Source organism: Malaclemys terrapin, chromosome 2 (genome assembly GCF_027887155.1).
Source record: "Malaclemys terrapin pileata isolate rMalTer1 chromosome 2, rMalTer1.hap1, whole genome shotgun sequence".
In the NCBI taxonomy this organism is placed as follows: domain Eukaryota; kingdom Metazoa; phylum Chordata; order Testudines; family Emydidae; genus Malaclemys; species Malaclemys terrapin.
In genome coordinates this window covers 201206784-201224415 of record NC_071506.1, presented here as the reverse complement: position 1 = coordinate 201224415, position 17632 = coordinate 201206784, and the positions used below count along the sequence as shown (strand labels likewise).

The following is a 17632-nucleotide window of genomic DNA, read 5'->3' as shown; positions in this document are numbered from 1 at the left end:
TGGCATATTTTGCTGTGTCTGTGATACCAGAGATGATGATCTGACCTTCAGTTATCACAAGAAACAGCTGAAGAATTAACAGTCTGTATGGTGTCAGATTGATAGTGACGATAATGATGATTCTTGAGCACTGATCATGTACTCCGCTCAAGACGTGATTCCTTCTCAGAGGAATTTACAATTTAAGGCCCCAATTCAGAAAAGAACTTAAGCACCAATCCAGCAAAACCCTTAAACACGTGTTTAAGCTGTGTCAACTGAAATCAGTCAGACTACAGTAACTCCTCACTTAACGTTGTAGTTATGTTCCTGAAAACTGCGACTTTAAGTGAAACGATGTTAAGCGAATCCAATTTCCCAATAAAAATTAATGTAAATGGGGGTGGGGAAGGTTAGATTCCAGGGCAGCTTCCCCTACTCTGCAAACACCAGGGGCGGGGGCCTCAACCTCAGCCTGCCCACTCCACCCCTTCCCCCAAGCCCCCACCCTTTACCCACTTCTTCCCCCCCCCACCTCCTCCTCCTTTACTTCGCATGCTGCATCCTGGCTCCTCCTCCCTCCCCTCCCTTCTAAACGCCGCAAGCCAGCTGATTGCTGCATTCGGGAGGCATGCCGAGTCCTTGCTCCTCCCCCCTCCCTCCTGCCCAGGGCAATCAGCTGGCGTGCAGCGTTCAGGAGGCAGGGGAGGGAGGGGGAGCCTGCGCGCCGAGTCCTCGCTCCTCCCCCCTCCCTCCTGACTCCAAAATGCCGCAAGCCAGCTGATTGCCGTGGCCAGGAGGCAGGGGGAGGAGAGGGTAGGGGCTGATCCGTGGGGTCTGCTGGCGGGTGGGAGGTGCTGGGAGGTGCTAATTTTCCCATAGTTCTGTCTGATCACAAAAGAGAATATCTTTTATTGGGCCGACTTCTGTTGGTGGAAGGGGCTATCTTTTGAGCTTCACAGAGCTCTTCCTCAGGTCTTGGGAAGATAACCAGAGTGTGATGGCTAAATGCCAGGTGGGACAGATTGTTAAGCATAAAGGGTTCACATATGCTGTAGGAGAGCACTTAAAATAAAGTGGGCAATTAACATTTTTGCAGTCCTAGGACAAAGGAAGGTAGTAGGCAGTAAGGTGTGTTTATAAATTGTTGTAATACTATTGAGCCATAAAACTAGTGACTCTGTTAAGGCCATGGTTTTTAACGTCCAGCAGAGTTATCGATTTAAGTTCCCAGGCTCATCTTTTGAAGGAGTTGTGCTGGTTTCCTTTGAGGATGAGGACTGAGAGGTCAGATATAGAGTGATCGCTTTTTGAAAAGCGTTCTCCCACAGGTGATGTGGTGTGTTTCTTTTGTCACTTTTCTGTGTGAGTTCATTTGCGAGCATAGTGCATGTCTGGTTTTATCCACATAGTTGTTGTTGGGGCATTAGTTAAAGTACACCACATGTTTGTGATAGGCATGTGTAGGAGCACGTGTGATAGGCACATGGTGTGTATGGGGGGAGGGGGAGTGTTGATCAGAATAGCATTGGCAGTATGTCTACAGGTTTTGCATTTGAATTCTGGCAGAGTCTGGTGCCCGCTTAGAGTTGGTCTGTGGGGAGCTTGCTTCCGATCATGAGCTTGGCAAGGTTTGAAGGCTGGATGATCTGAACACTTTTGGCTGCTGATAGTCCCCTGACTCTAATATGTTTCCTTCTCTGGAATATGGAGTTTCCCCTTTGTCTTTCTTTACGAGGAATTGTAAGATTGTTATTTTTTCTTGCACTTATTAACAGTATCTGAGGTTCACAGACACTATTATGACGTGCAGTGCTGTATATTTCCTTTTGACTTGACTGTTAACCTTCTGGGAACTGTGCAGCTAGGGGTGGCAAAGGTCGCACGTTCCCTGTGTATTGTTTCTTTTCATCAAGATTGTTCCTTGTAATCTGTCACCTCTTTCCACCACCACCCTTTCATCCACATGTTTTTCCCCCCCTTCCTTCAGGAAGAGCTGGGCATTGCTTGTGAGCTGCTGGAGTCAGACTTCCTCAAGTGCAGCGTGGGATTTCCTTTCATGAGATCGAAGTCCAAGGTAATGTGCTGACTGACTTTCACTTTAAGGAGAATAGCTCATGAACCCCTCTGTGCCAAGGGAAGAGGCAGGAGTAGACCTGCAGGGGAAAGGCATTATGGCTCTGTGACACCACTGAGTTTTCACAGCTCTCCCATAGGGATGCTGTGGCTGCCTTTCGTAATTGCTGTAAGGTTGGGCTCTTTGTTCCCACTGAACAAAGTCAGCAGCAGTGCTATGCCCATTGTAACATGCGTGCAGTACTAATGGAAGTTAGCTGGTGCTTTGCAGCTGCCAGAAAATGATTGCATAAAGCTTCCTCAGCAGAAAGTTAGAAGAGGGCTCTCCACCCAGTCTGTTTTTATTGCACGGCTTTGTTTTTATTTTGTGTCTTCTCATGCTATGAAAAGTACATTTAAGTGCAGCTATGTTTAGATCAGTGCCTACAAAAATGAGATCATGAATTTCCATATTGTCTCTCAGTGACAGCTAAATAGAATTTTGCTCAATTAGCCGGTGGGTCAGAAGACAAACTGGGATCTGAAAATCCAGTTGTGTTCTTTCTGCTCTGACATCGCCAACAAAAAAAAGATTGCAGTCAAAACTTAGCTTACAGTTTTATTGCTCACGGAATGGACAGAATGGTGAAAGCTGTCTCATCTGGGGAACATCTGACCCTATGACTATTGGCTAATGCCCTAATAGGTTAGGGCCTCCTTAATACACTGACAAATGTATGGCAACTAATATTAAATATATAAAAATAGAATATTTCTGCATGGATAGATACAGTATGTAGCTCAAGTGGAGAGGAGGATGGACATGAAATTCTAGATTAGGGAACGCAATCTATAATACTCACTAAATGCCACTTTTTCTTTCCATAGTATGAGTTCAGTGTGATCTTTGATACAAGCCACTTGTCTGGGGAAGAGGAGTTTCTTACATTCCTTGTCACGGCCCAAAGGTAAGGGTCCCTCATCTGGCCATATTTCTTGGTGGAATGTGCAGAATCTTGGCCATATGAAATATATGCTATGAAATACACATGTTGCATGATGTATAATAAATAATTGAAATTTAATTATTAGGACCAAATTAATATATTCTGGTGGCATAAAGGGACCACAAAGCCAGCTTAACCAGCATACCAAGTATCCTGGGTAAGTGGATAAGCCTGATACAAGGAGGTGTGTTAGGATTGTCTTTGCACTCTTGCTGCCAGATGGGTGCAAATTAGAGCCACTCTAAATTGTATTGGAGGGCAGACCAGCCCATAGCTGACTCCAGGATCAGGGGATCACAATGTGGCATGAATCCATCTTTCACCACTCATCCCTTTGAGTATTGCACGTAGCGCAAGTCAGCTGCATCTGAGCATTTGTTCCAGTGCTTGAGTGAAATAAGTGATTGGACCCAAGTCAAAAAGCAATCTGCATTCATTAGATGATAGATGGCCAGGGTTCTTCTCTAACCTGTTGAAAAGTTGAGCACACATTTTTTTTCTCCTTCTGATCTTTTGTGTGGTGTGGCTGGATGTATGAGACAGCTGAGCAGTGTTCTGCCCACAAAACATTGTGAAACTTGTGATGAAGTGAGTTAGGCTGAATATCACTTTGAATACAGAATTCTTAGAAATGTGTCCCTAGGGATTTGATCTTAGAATCAGTGAAAACCATAACATGCCCTGTCTGTTTTCTAAGATGATCTGTCATAAAGAAACAAAATATAACTGTGATTAGGTCACAGGAACTCTCTGGATTCATATAGGAATTGATGATAGTGCGGCTTTATTACCCTGTGCTCCTAATGCTGCCACTGCGGAAATGTGATTAGCTGGGGCTTTCGCTTTCTGTGCTGTTGGGTGTGACTGCAGATTCATGAAGAGGCCCATTTTGGATCCTTCCATGTCAAGATGGACATAATCAGTCTTAATCCCCCCATCCCCACTTTCATGATGAACCCCCGCCCCCAGAACTGTTGGAGATGAGAGATGAACACTAGCAGTTGCTCAGTGACTTTGTTCTCGTAAAGAGTAATGCCCCCAAAATGACAGGTGTGTGGAACAAGATCCTGTAGCATGTGCTGCTGCTATGAAATACTGTAAGAGAGCCCTTCACATCAGAAGGTCAAGACTGTTTGTGTCTAATACATTAGAGAAATTTTATTATCCATGAAGAGCAGTTCATCCGCCCTATAGTGATCTTATGTGTAAGTCATAGTTGTTGCATGAGCTTAGTTCCATGGAGGCTGCTTTAATTTCACTCAGTCTGTTTTCCAGAACTTATAAGGCATAATGAAGAGGCATATACATATAACTTTTTCCCTTGGGGTCAGATCCATCAATATGCTTTAGTAAATTTTCCTTGGTACCTACCCTTATTTTACGAGGAACCTAACATAACCTATGAAGAGCCTCCCATTAAATCATGCATTCAATACTCCACATTGTTGTACAACATATAAGGAGCCTAACATGTTCTCCAAGTTAGTTTTCACTTTGTGTTTGTAAAAGGGGGATTTGCAGGGCTGGCTCAAGGAAACCCTTGTCCTTCTTCACTACAAAGCATAGGTTGTGGTGTAGATGTAAGGGGTTGTCAGTCCCTCTGGGGTGGGAGAAATCTATAGTACATCAAGAACTTGGATGTGCGTGCACGTAGATAGTATATAGAATAGGGTAATTAGAAGGAGGTTTTTTATATAAAGGAGGACAGAAAGGGGTCTTGTGGCTAAGGACTTGGACCGTGCCACCAAATCAAAAAAAAAAAAAAAAAAAAAAAAATATATATATATATATATATATATATATATATATATATATATATATATATATATATATATACACAAAAATAAAAAATCGAGCACCGGCCTGCCCCAAGGTGCCGCCCCACCCCAAGGTGCCACCCCAAGCACGTGCTTGGTCGGCTGGTGCCTGGAGCCGGCCCTGACAGTTGGATAGTCTAATATTTATTGTACAAAAACATGCACTTTTTGGAGAAGCAACATGGGTCACTAGCCTTAGTCTCCTGTCGTACTCTTTGCTGACAGAAATGTTCTTCCTTTTTCAGAGGGCTAGACACACACATGTACCCCTTTGAATTCCACTTGCTCACAAATGACTAGTTCCACTTGCAGGCACTGCATCTCCCTTGGTATTTGTGACGTGCTACAGAATGACAGTTTTGGAGACTTAAAACCCGTGCAAGAGGAAAGGCTACTGTAAAGTGTTTGTTGGGTGCGGTGGGGTATTTGGAATGCTCTTCTGCCGTGTGCTTTTGTTTATTGGCAGTCACATCAAAGGAGCCAATTACAGAAGGCTGTGCTGTATGCCTGTTTTTTCACAGTCCTATTGAACAAACGTAGCCACCTGCAAAGCCAGCTTAGCACTTTATACAGGGAGTCCCAAGGCTGCCTGTTATAGCCTCAATAACACTGCTCAAAAATCAGAGTGGTTTGTTTGGTCAAATGTTAAGGTTCGTGAATGAATCTAGTACCTTCATAGCAGAAAGCCAAAACTGGTCCCTTAGGTTACATTGCTGAAATCTGAAATAATACTTTAAAAAGGTAGAACAGGATTATTTTTCCATCTTTTGGTGGCATTCAGGCTCACCATCAGATTAAGTATCTTTGCAATTTTGACCTGCATGGGTTTGCTCAGAATACAGCATTCTCCACAAAGGCATAATATAATACTTTAAATATGCTGGCATCGTTTGTGGAGAGAGTCATTTTATATACTAGTATTGATTTAATACAGCACCTCCTACAAGCTTTAAAGCGTACTACAGAATCATAAACTGTATACATATAGCCATCATTTTACCCACCTCTTGAGTGGAATGTCACAGCTATTTTTTGTTGGCACAAGCAACATTCCACACTGGGGATAGGACATGAAGAATTATGTGTTGGTTTAAAGCAATGGGGAATTTAAGAAAGCAATGATTGATGTTGGGAATTGGCCACATTTGAGGCCCTTACTCATGGGAAATGTACCATGGGACCTTCAGTGACCTGAAGTAAGCAGAAAAACCTCAGTGTTTGTGTCATTCAAAAGACAGCAGCACAGTGTTCCCTGCTATCAGGAGCATTAGCTTTTTTCTTACTTAGAGGGAAAAGTGCTATTCGCAAACTGTGGAAACAGGCCAGATTCTTAAAATTTGGATCTAGATCTGAGCTGTTCCAAAAGTACCCTTTGTGGCAACTTTGTCCATTTTAAGACGCTCATCCACACCACTTGAAATTTCAGTAAATGACATGTTTCAGAGTAGCAGCCGTGTTAGTCTGTATCCGAAGAAGTGGGCTGTAGTCCACGAAAGCTTATGCTCTAATAAATTTGTTAGTCTCTAAGGTGCCACAAGTACTCCTGTTCTTCTTTTTTTAGTAAATGACATGTTTCTCATGGCGTGACATGATGTCAGTGGTACTGATTTGGAGTCATCTTCAAACCTGTGTGAGAGGAAAGGGTTTTGGGGGCATTTAGAGTCTCAGCTTTGGTTTGGCCCATCTTGGGGTTAGTGACATGGCCACAAAATTTGGATTCAGATTCAAACTTTCTCAGAAATCAAAGATTTTTAGATCCACAGCTTTGCTCAACTCCATTTAGCTTATGAGAGCTGATGAGTTCATAGCCCAAGGAAATATAGTTGGCGATACATTTCTTATTGATAAAACCTGTGACTGAAGCTTCTTGACTGTCCTTTTCTTATGTCAGGAAGAGGTAATCTGAAGTAGGGCTATCTACTGAACTAGCGTTGAAATGTTTGGCAAAAACTGAACATGGTGTCACATTTCTACTCGAGGGTTTTATTATCCAACACCTCTAAATTTGGGAGATCAGAGAGATTTCCAAAAACAATACATCTCTATATATCCCATTGAAATAAATGGGCATGGTTGTGTAAGTGAATGAGAGGTGAATACTCCATCTTTTTTTGCTCCGTATTTTGGGACTTTTGCCAGGCCATGTAATAGCACCTAATAAAAACCTCTCTCTCTTTCATTTTGACAAGTGACTGACTGTGATATGGGCTGTTTTAGAGGACACGCCTCAGTCAGTGTGCAGGGGGTTTAGGCACCTAGTTCCCGGTAATTCTATTTTGAGCTACTTAGCTACAGCCTCGTTTACTGATTTGAGAACAGTAGGACCACAAAACTGTTCTAAGACCTCCTGCAAGAGAGAGAGGTACAATCTGGCAGATAACGAGTGATTTTAAATTATTGATTGTAAATTATTTTGATTATGTCTGGGATGTAAGATGGAGACTTGCCATTATTTTACTACAGTAGTTTTCCATGTCAAGTGAATTTAGATGGATTCTCATCTTATGGGTACATTTTCAGCGTATCTCTTATAGTGTATGTCTGCATTGCAGCTGGGGTTGTGTTTCCCAGTGCACCCATGCTAGTGCACTAAAAATAGTGTAGCCGGGCAGCTGCCCGAGTACAAGCCTTGCTGGACCCTCTTCTGGTGGCTAGCCCAAGATGGCACCTTTGCTACACCGGCTACACTGCTATTTTAGCATGTAGAGCTAGCGCAAGTCTGTATACCTGCACTGGGAAGCATGCTCCCAGCTGCTGTGTAGACTTACCCATACAGTACATGCACAAAGGCAGTCCACAGAAGACAAGCTTTGTGTGTAGGTCCCCTCCAGGGCACAATTTACAAATGTAACCCTTGATCTTTAAAAGTCTCTGTAATAAGCCATCACTCAAACACAGAGGTTCAGAGTAAAAGGCCGATATGAGATAGTAGCTGCTGATTGCACCCGTGTAATTCAGTGCAAAGCCTGTAGGTTTACAGTATGCTTATTTTTTCTTTCTGACACAGTGGAAACTTAGAACACTCTGAATCGCTACATGACAACACTCTCACCCTGTCTGTGCCCCTGATGCATGAAGTGGACTCATCTATCACTGGGTAAGCGACCAATTATCAAATGACAAAAAATACAAATAAAATCCTAACAAGAACATGTGAATTTCATCCAATGGAAAATTACATTCTTCTCTTTGTTTACATGTGGCCAGAAAGCTGCTTTCTTCTAGACTTGTTTCCCAGACTTTGAAAACAGGACATCGTCATTCATTATCTGGGATGTATTTATTGCACCCCATCCTCCTCCAGCCAGTAACATTAGATATTTTAGTCATTGATTTAAGTTGCTGTAATTCTGTGAATGTGATGGACCTTTAAAGAAAAAAAAAGGGGGGGGGGGAAGAGGGGAAGACTAAATTAATCAAATCTCATTCCAGAGGATGTGTCTAAAGATATGGCTGAGAATTGCCAGGCCAAAGGTTAGGGTCAAATGTTCTGGAATTCTTGGAATAATGGTGAGATCTAACTATTTGCCTTTCTGTTTAATTTCATAGTCAGAACTAACTTGTGTTTATATTTTAACCCTCATTCTCCCTGGTATGAAAAGAGTTCAAATAAAAATAGAGAGCTCCACATCACTATCAAGGCTGATATACTTGTAATATACTGGACAACTGTGTCTCTGTAGATAAATTCACGGAGGATAGGTCCATCAATGGCTATTAGCCAGGATGGGCAGGAATGGTGTCCCTAGTCTGTTTGCCAGAAGCTGAGAGTGGACGACAGGGGATGGATCACTTGATGATTGCCTGTTCTGTTCGTTCCCTCGGGGGCCCCTGGCATTGGCCACTTTGGAAGACAGGCTACTGGGCTAGATGGACCTTTGGTCTGACCCAGAATGGCCGTTCTTATGTCCCTCTCTACTGGCTGGAGCTCATAAAGAGCTATTGTCTATAAACTAGTGGACCTGGAGCTTTAGCTCTGCCATTTGAGGCTGAACCTTTTAGATCCAGAGATTCCAGGTTCAATCCCAGCAGGCGACCGAGGCAGTAACTGACTCAGAATTAGGTGATCCAGACACCGAAGAGGAATAATGACGTATGCTGGGCTAATGTGGTTTACATGTACTGCCCACTTGGGGAAGCACACCCTGAGCATCAGAGGTCTGCAGAACTTCAAGCCTGTACTAGCCACCATTTGTAACAACCTCCTGAATGGATCTTTTGTGGTGACTGAATCCATGCAGCATGAGCATCTACTGCCTGAGCTAAGGGCCACGGCACTACTATACCATTAGTAAAGGACCAAGACACACTTAGCCACTGTTAAAGTTGAGAAAATAGATACCTGTGCTTATTTGAATTCAATGTGTGAGTTAGCAGAGGATGTGGGTAAACCTTTAGATTCATGGCCAAGTCTCAGTTTGACTATTTAGGCCTGTATTCCTGTCACACTACACAGGAATAAAGTCACATAACTCCCATTAGCGCACAGAGTTGTCATGCATGTGGAAGATGTGGGTGAGCCTACTCAGAGAAAAGAAGAATGCCATCAAACCTCAACGTAAATCTCAACCTCTTTTGAGGCGTGAAAAAGTCTGGCTAACCTTTTTCATTCATTTTAATTTTTTAACATGTCTGCACTTACAGGCTCCAAACCGGATTTTGTGCCAAAATACTACAAGAAAGACTGTCCCCATAGTATTTCTGTCCCTATGGGAAGCACGACATGCTGGAAATTTTAAGAGAGAGCCTGTTCTCACCACGTTTCTGGCCCAGGTTTTGCAGACCCCAGTAGTTCGGATGTGTGTTTATTTGACCTGATCCTCTGAACTTGTTAAGGTTTGCCCATGACTAACAAGTACAAAAATTTCCAGATACTGAAAATACAATACTTAGCAGTACTGAAAAAACCCTTGTATTTAAATAATGGAGTCAAATATGTCTGCATGGAAATCAGTCTACATTTAAACTTTAATCCAGTCAATCCCTTGCTCCTTGATGAACCTGATGATTCTCAAGCACAGAAAAGTTTCATCTATTATTCTAGGACTGCTGTATTCTCCCTGTTAGTGAACGAAGATCCTAAAAATTCCAAAAAGTTTGACGCAACTTGGGCTTCTTTCCTTCTCTTCATAATATCTCATTTAAAAGACAAGTCTTGAAAACCCCTCCTAACTGATTTTATGGATTACTTTCTTCATTCAAATACATTAGGTGTAGCTAACTCTAGAGCATGACAACACCTTATCTGATTACCAGGACTGAGTTTACTGATGGTTTCATCAGAGGAGATAAAGTTCTGAGGCATGACAACATTAGTGATGCTCTATTTTGGACACCATATTTTAAAAGAATATTTTCATTTATTATTAAGGATCTGAGTCCACAATAGAGATCCTTAGCTCTGCCCCTAGGCTACGTAAAGGGATGGAGTGGCATAAATAGGCCCTGAAAGCTCAGTATCCAACTGGGAGACGACTTTCCTTGCATGGGCACTGTAGAAGACAGCAGTAAGGCTGCCTTCTGAAGACCCTGTCATGAGCCCCAGCATAGGAGGCATGCTGGGGCAGGAGGGGCATGTCAAATGCAGCTCTTTGGAAATTCTGAGTACCACTGCCACCTATATGGTAACCTGAGGAGGCTGCTGTAACTTAGGTTCCCAGGGCTGTCTTAAATTACACTGGGAGCCTTTTCTGCCCCCGGAACATCCCAGGATTAGGAGGGCATTTTGGGAGGATTAGCCCCATCTCCCCCCCAGGGTTGTGAGTTTTGTGCTGTGCCTCATAGTCCTGCTGGTAAAATAGTGTTGTGTTTTACACGGTGATGAGTGATGAGAGACTGACATTCAGGAGTCCTGGCTTCTATTCCTAGCTCTGCCACTGACTTGCTGTGTGACCATGGGCAAGTCACTACCTCTTTCCTGTGCCTCAGTCTCATGGTCTGCAAAATGGAGATTACACCCCCATAGTTGTTGAAAAGTGTAATTAATTAATGTTCATAAAGCGCTGTGGAAACCATAGACAGAAATCCATATGTAAGTGAAAATTATTACTGTTATTAAAACAGCTTTCTCAGATTAATTTAATGTTATCAATGACCCACCCCTTGCAAACCTAGTAAAGGAAAACTTGCCTTGTTTTCAGCAAAGAATTAGAAAGTTCTGCAGGACTGGGACAATAGCAAGTGACATTTTTACCTAGGTCTTTTGTTGCCATTTTAACAATAAATACTAGTTGTATTAACTGTTGATAAATAGAGCTGACTGATAATTCATAACCAGTAATTGATCAGACAATTTTAGGTCCTCAGTGGAGATACACTGGCATAAAACTGGAGTCTCTTTTTCTGTTGCAAACTATGCAGGAACAATTCCTTTAATTTCTTCTGTGAATTAATTTTTTTCTCTCCAGAATTATGCTGATTAGGACAGATCCTCTCAACTGTTGCAGAGCAGTATAGCTCTACTGTAGTCCATGGAGTTATTCTGCTTTACACCAGCGGAAGATCGGGCCTATTGTATTTTTTTGTTTTAAATCTTTGTGGGCCAAATGCAAAAAGTATTTGACATTCCAGCTTTGTGGGTGAGTTGTGACTGGTCAGATAAGTCAGTTGGTATTAGTTTTACTTTCCTCATTGGATGAGCATTTCTGATATGAAAACTTGTGTGAACAGATTTTGATTTCCACAGAAACTCATGTGGCTTTGAAGTTAGCTTTCTGCAAACATTGCTACCTGTAAAATTTGATTATATAAATGGTTACAAAAAATGAACACAGAATGGGGCATGTGCATTTAGAGTAGATCCAACTCTCACAGAAGTCAGTGGAAGTCTTTCCAATGGAACATTTTTCAAGAGCAAGTTGCATGCTTAGAGCTTTGAGAGTCTGGAAAGAAAGATTTCAGTTCTGAACATGAGAGGACCAGGACATGGACAAGAAGTTTTGTCGTAGGCATGGGGAAGAAGGGACAGATTTTAGATATGATGTTAAAAACATCTCACATTATGAGTGGGAATAGCAGAAAAAAGACCCAGTTCAGGATCCATTAAGGTTGTATTTGTCTGACCTACTGCTGAGAATAAAACAAAGTATAGACAATAGGATGGGAAGGAAAGGGCTCCCTTGAGTCACCTCTCCTAAATCTCTGTAGCCAGCTGTGTGAACTCTGCACTACCCTTTCAATCCACAAATGTATCTCACATTGAAGACAGATAGAGATGACTGAATTCATGTCTTAACCTTTCAGAACTGTCTCCCCGACTTCCTTTTTGTATGGAGGGTCTGTGGAAAGATCCAATTTTGTTCAGCTGGAGAATTATGAATGTCTTTTTCAGCCTCTCAACTTCACTCTTCAGGTAAAGTTGATCCACCTTTGCATCTTCTTCTCTTGACAGCACATTTTTTTGTGGGGAGATTGGTGAACATTTCCTTATCTCAGAACAGTGTGTCATACATACATTTTAGGCTGCTGTATTCACAGTGGACTAAAATAGTCTCCAGGGATGGTGTTTTTCCTTATCTTAATATATTATTAAACAATTTAGAAATAGGGCATCACAGTTTCATGGGCAGGGAGCGACCATTGTTTGATTTGGTCTTTTTTCCCTTTCATCACATGCAGAGTGAACAGCTCTGTTCATTCAAGTGTCACATCTCAGATTCAGTCCCAAGTTTCCAAAGGGAAGAGACATTATTTTCAGCGGCATTACGGTTAAACAGAAGGATAGGCAGCATTAATTCATGAGACCGAGCAAGTGCCCTCTCAAAAGAATCAAGGCTTGCTCATGTAAATGTCAACACTACAGTGTACACAGTGCTCCCTACTACAGAATAGTGCGACGAATGGGCCAGAACTGTGCAACTTGTTTGTGTCTGTGTGGGATAGTGTGACCAGATGTCCCGATTTTATAGGCACAGTCCCGATATTTGGGGCTTTGTCTTATATAGGTGCCTATTACACCCCACCCCGTCCCGATTTTTCACCCTTGCTATCTAGTCACCCTAATGTGGGAGTTTAACAACAAAGGGTAGAGGTGAGAAGGGTTCATTTTAGATACGTCACACAGAGTCTCAAAATTACCTGTGCAGGTCTATGGGATCATCCTTTTCATGTGGATGACATAGGCTACGTCCTCACGGGGGAGGTGGGTGTCGATTTAAGATACGCATATCTTGACGTATCGGAGCCGACTTACCCCACTGTGAGGACGGCGGCAAATTGACCTCCACGGCACCCTCATCGACGGCGTTTACTCCTACCTCCGCTGGTGGAGTACAAGCGTCGATTCGGGGATCGAATGTCGCGTCCCAACGAGACACGATAATTCGATTCCCAAGAGATCGATTTCTACCCGCCAATTCAGGCGGGTAGTGTAGATATAGCCATAGCTTCCTGGTGCAGTGTAACATGTGGGATGCATGTTAAAACAAGATCTTTTGATGGGACCAAAAGGCACTCATCTCACTACCGTCACTGTGTTTTATAGTTATCTTTACAAATCCTTTTTGACCACTAGATGGAAGTAGGGGATGACAAATCATACAGACATGGGAGGGTGGGGGATCATTTATAGAATATTGTAAACTATAGCTTTTCATTTTCCCTTCTTTCCCCTCTTCTCCTAGGCATGATGCCACTTAACTCATAATGGGTAACACATGTCTCCATCTAGGGGCAGGCTATAGTCCAGAGCAGTTAAGCCCCTCCTGTCATGCACTGCCCGTAGCTATTTATTAAAAAGGAGTAAAAGCCGGGTGTTTAAACTGAGATTTCAGGATGTTAAAGCTCTTGTGAACCAGACTTCTAGTTCCTGTGACTCTGAATTTATTCTTGAGGATTTGCAGTTTTTCCATAGTCATTTATTGGTTCGAAAACAGATAAAGACCAGATGTACTGATGTTTTGACTAGACGATTACTTTCAATAAAAGAAAATTATATAAAGTTTAGGGATAGAATTTATACATTGATAATATATCCCTCCCTCTCTTCTGATCTCTCTCATGCAAACACAAGTTGCAATGTAAGAGAGTTTTCATATAGAAATTGAAAATGATACTATAGCAAGTCACGGATCTGTCCTACAGTAAAGTGGTAAACCTTGGGGTCTCTCTCTCTCACACACACACACACACACACACACACACACACACACACGGTAGGGTAGGGTTTGATAATGGGTAAAGCATGGTTTGTATCACAATTTGTTTAATTGTTTTTAATGATTTTCCCGCTATTTATTAAACTTCTCCAGATGGAGAAAAGTAAGTAACATTTTCTCAACAAAAAAAAGATGAATTGCTAAAAATACATAGGGTTTTGGGTGATTTTTGTATGTGAAATTCTGAATTGAGTCAAATGTTTTGTTGTGAATAATGTGTTGTATAATCCAAATACCTCTTATTCATGAACTGTTTTTCCTTATCATGGTGGGATTATCCATTTTTTAAATTTCTAATTTCTTACATTAGGCTCACATTTCATGCAGTATTTGTTCTGCTCCATTGTAGTTGGAGCCTCCTCTCCTTTCTTGTGCCTCAGGGCTTTTGTAAAGACTTGGCATTCTGCACCAGTCCCCTTTATCATTCATGCATTCCTCAAAATATATACAATGCCTCAAGAAAGAAGACTTGATATTTTAATATTTATAGTCCCTTGGACTCACAACAATGCTGGTGTGGCTCACTATATATTTAGACAAAGAAATCTCAACATAGCTGAACGTTTTTAATTGGATTGTTTAATATTTGGATTATATAAACATTTATATATGTGTATGTATTAGCAATGGTCAGAAAATGTTTCTTCCCTCCCTATGAAAAATGTAAACAAAATATTTTAAAAACTGATTTTTTTCATGGATATCTTTGAATTTTTTGGGGGAGGAAAAACGTTTTGCATTTTACGCCTGACACTTTTCAGTTTGGGGCTGGAAACTCTTTGGTTTTACAATGAAAAGTCAACGTGTTTCCAAGAAAAATCTTGTTCTGTTGAAACCCCCCAAATCTTGAACTGAATTAAGGTTGCTCAAGTGCATTTCCTATCAACACAGTCAATAAACCCAGAATTCCAGTAGTCATGTTCATCATTCCATTTTGGTTTGTGCGCTTTAAGAAAAACACACACAAAATATAATGCAATGGTTACCATAATGGAAAAGAACAACACTGGTAGGAAAAGCAATGCTCTTTTCATTCTTCTGGACAACATTATTGAAGCATTCAAAATGTAGTCATTGACCATGTGTCCACAGAATGGACAAAAGCCACGTGTAATTTATGTTGGTAACTGGCTTTTTAATTACTTGCCATTGTGTCAATGCTGTTCACTGTATAGTACACACTGTGGGTGAAAATACTAAATGTCAAAAACGCAAAAATTAAACTAACCCCTGCTGCTGTATCCCATGCTTTTATATAACAGTTCTTAGTGGAGACTGAAAAAATTAGGGACATGAGTGAAATTTGGAAATATAACTGTAATCCATGTTCACTCTGAGTAACTGTGTAATGTCAATGAAGAGAATTACAGTACTGCAATAATTTCATATTCATGATCTTTTATACATGTACCTGTATTTATACGTATTTTCACACTTCAAGGTTTACAACACTGGACCAAGCACACTCCCCGAATCTTTTGTTGACATTTTGTTTCCTAACCGCCTCTCTGCCAGTGGGGCTGAAACTTTTCACATTCAGCAGATGATGGTGAGTACTTTGTAATGTTTCCTCAAGTGGTGAAACTCTCCGTTTTTCTCACTTAAGTAAGATCCAACGTTAACTGTATTCTGATTAAATAGTTTGCTCTCTGGTGGAGTCTGATATAAAGCCAATCCATGTACATTTACATCAGTTTTCTGTACAATCACCTTTCAATTGGAAACTTAAAACTGAATATAACATTTATATCATATTATACCTCATCATTAACACAAACAGGGTTTTTGACTGGTTGCTTACAAATTTTAGTAGCCTAACGATTAAAAAAAAAAATTCTGTGTCTACCACCAAGAAAACCATCCCATGCAGGTGTTCTGACATAGGATTCACTTTTGGGGTTTGGGTTTTTTTTTAAGTTTGGGTTAATATGTTAAAATATGTTTTGTATTGATGAGATATTGAAAGGAAGAGTTGGCTAGGGAGCTGATTCACTCCTCCCCTTTACAAATTCATAGTAATTGGATGTGTGTGGGAAACTGTGCAGAAAAGGTACAACCCAACACCCCAACTCACAGGTAAGTCGGGAGGCTGCATTTGTGGCTGCTTTTCTAGCCTTTTGGCTGGAAAAGTAGCTGCAGCTGTTCCACGCCCCAAATGCAGGTGTTTTTGTCACTGGAACCATGCAAATGTATATCCAATTACCTCTTGTTTTGCACATATCCGACATCCCTGTTCATGCCAATCAGTCTGTGGCTGGTGCAAAACAATAGCAGGTGGAAAAGCCCACCTTGCATTGCTGCTTTGCTTGTGTCCCTTCCCCAGGCTTTTTGCCTGGAAGAGTTTAGATATTTGTAGAAGCATCTAGAAACAGGGAGGGAAGAACCAGCATCATGTTACCTGCCAGAGTTGCTCAGATTGAGCCCATCCTCCAGCCCTTGCAGGATTTTTTACCTCCCAGGCCTTTTTAATGCTTTGTTCAGCCTAGTTTAAAATGCAGAAGACAGTCCAGCCTCAGTGTCGCGTTGCTCACTCTACGCAATGTGGCATTTGTCTTTTGGCATTTACAGGTTTATGCCCATAAACTTTAATACTTGCTCCCCAAGGTGTAGATACAAATGCGAGAAGTATGGGGAATAAGCAGGAAGAACTGGAAGTGCTAATAAATAAATACAACTATGACATTGTTGGCATCACTGAAACTTGGTGGGATAATACACATGATTGGAATGTTGGTGTGGATGGGTACAGCTTGCTCAGGAAGGATAGACAGGGGAAAAAGGGAGGAGGTGTTGCCTTATATATTAAAAATGTACACACTTGGACTGAGGTAGAGATGGACATAGGAGACGGAAGTGTTGAGAGTCTCTGGGTTAGGCTAAAAGGGGTAAAAAACAAGGGTGATGTCATGCTAGGAGTCTATTACAGGCCACCTAACCAGGTGGAAGAGGTGGATGAGGCTTTTTTTAAGCAACTAACAAAATCATCCAAAGCTCAAGATTTGGTGGTGATGGGGGACTTCAACTATCCGGATATATGTTGGGAAAATAACACAGTAGGGCACAGACTATCCAACAAATTCTTGGACTGCATTGCAGACAACTTTTTATTTCAGAAGGTTGAAAAAGCTACTAGGGGGGAAGCTGTTCTAGACTTGATTTTAACAAATAGGATGGAACTCGTTGAGAATTTGAAAGTAGAAGGCAGCCTGGGTGAAAGTGATCATGAAATCATAGAGTTTGCAATTCTAAGGAAGGGTAGAAGGGAGAACAGCAAAATAGAGACAATGGATTTCAGGAAGGCAGATTTTGGTAAGCTCAGAGAGCTGATAGGTATGGTCCCATGGGAATCAAGACTGAGGGGAAAAACAACTGAGGAGAGTTGGCAGTTTTTCAAAGGGACACTATTAAGGGCCCAAAAGCAAGCTATTCCGCTGGTTAGGAAAGATAGAAAATGTGGCAAAAGACCACCTTGGCTTAACCACGAGATCTTGCACGATCTAAAAAATAAAAAGGAGTCATATAAAAAATGGAAACTAGGACAGATTACAAAGGATGAGTATAGGCAAACAATACAGGAATGCAGGGGCAAGATTAGAAAGGCAAAGGCACAAAATGAGCC

The 17632-nt window shown here is 41.6% G+C and overlaps 1 protein-coding gene across 1 annotated transcript in view; it reads left to right on the top strand.

The window, feature by feature from the left end:
- ITGA9 (integrin subunit alpha 9) overlaps nt 1-17632 on the top strand; it is a 296310-nt gene that overhangs the window by 216067 nt on the left and 62611 nt on the right. The window contains exons 19-23 of the mRNA XM_054019618.1: nt 1970-2056; nt 2923-3002; nt 7866-7955; nt 12101-12209; nt 15455-15562. Coding sequence (XP_053875593.1) covers nt 1970-2056; nt 2923-3002; nt 7866-7955; nt 12101-12209; nt 15455-15562 — 474 coding nt within the window. The remainder of the gene's footprint in view (nt 1-1969; nt 2057-2922; nt 3003-7865; nt 7956-12100; nt 12210-15454; nt 15563-17632) is intronic.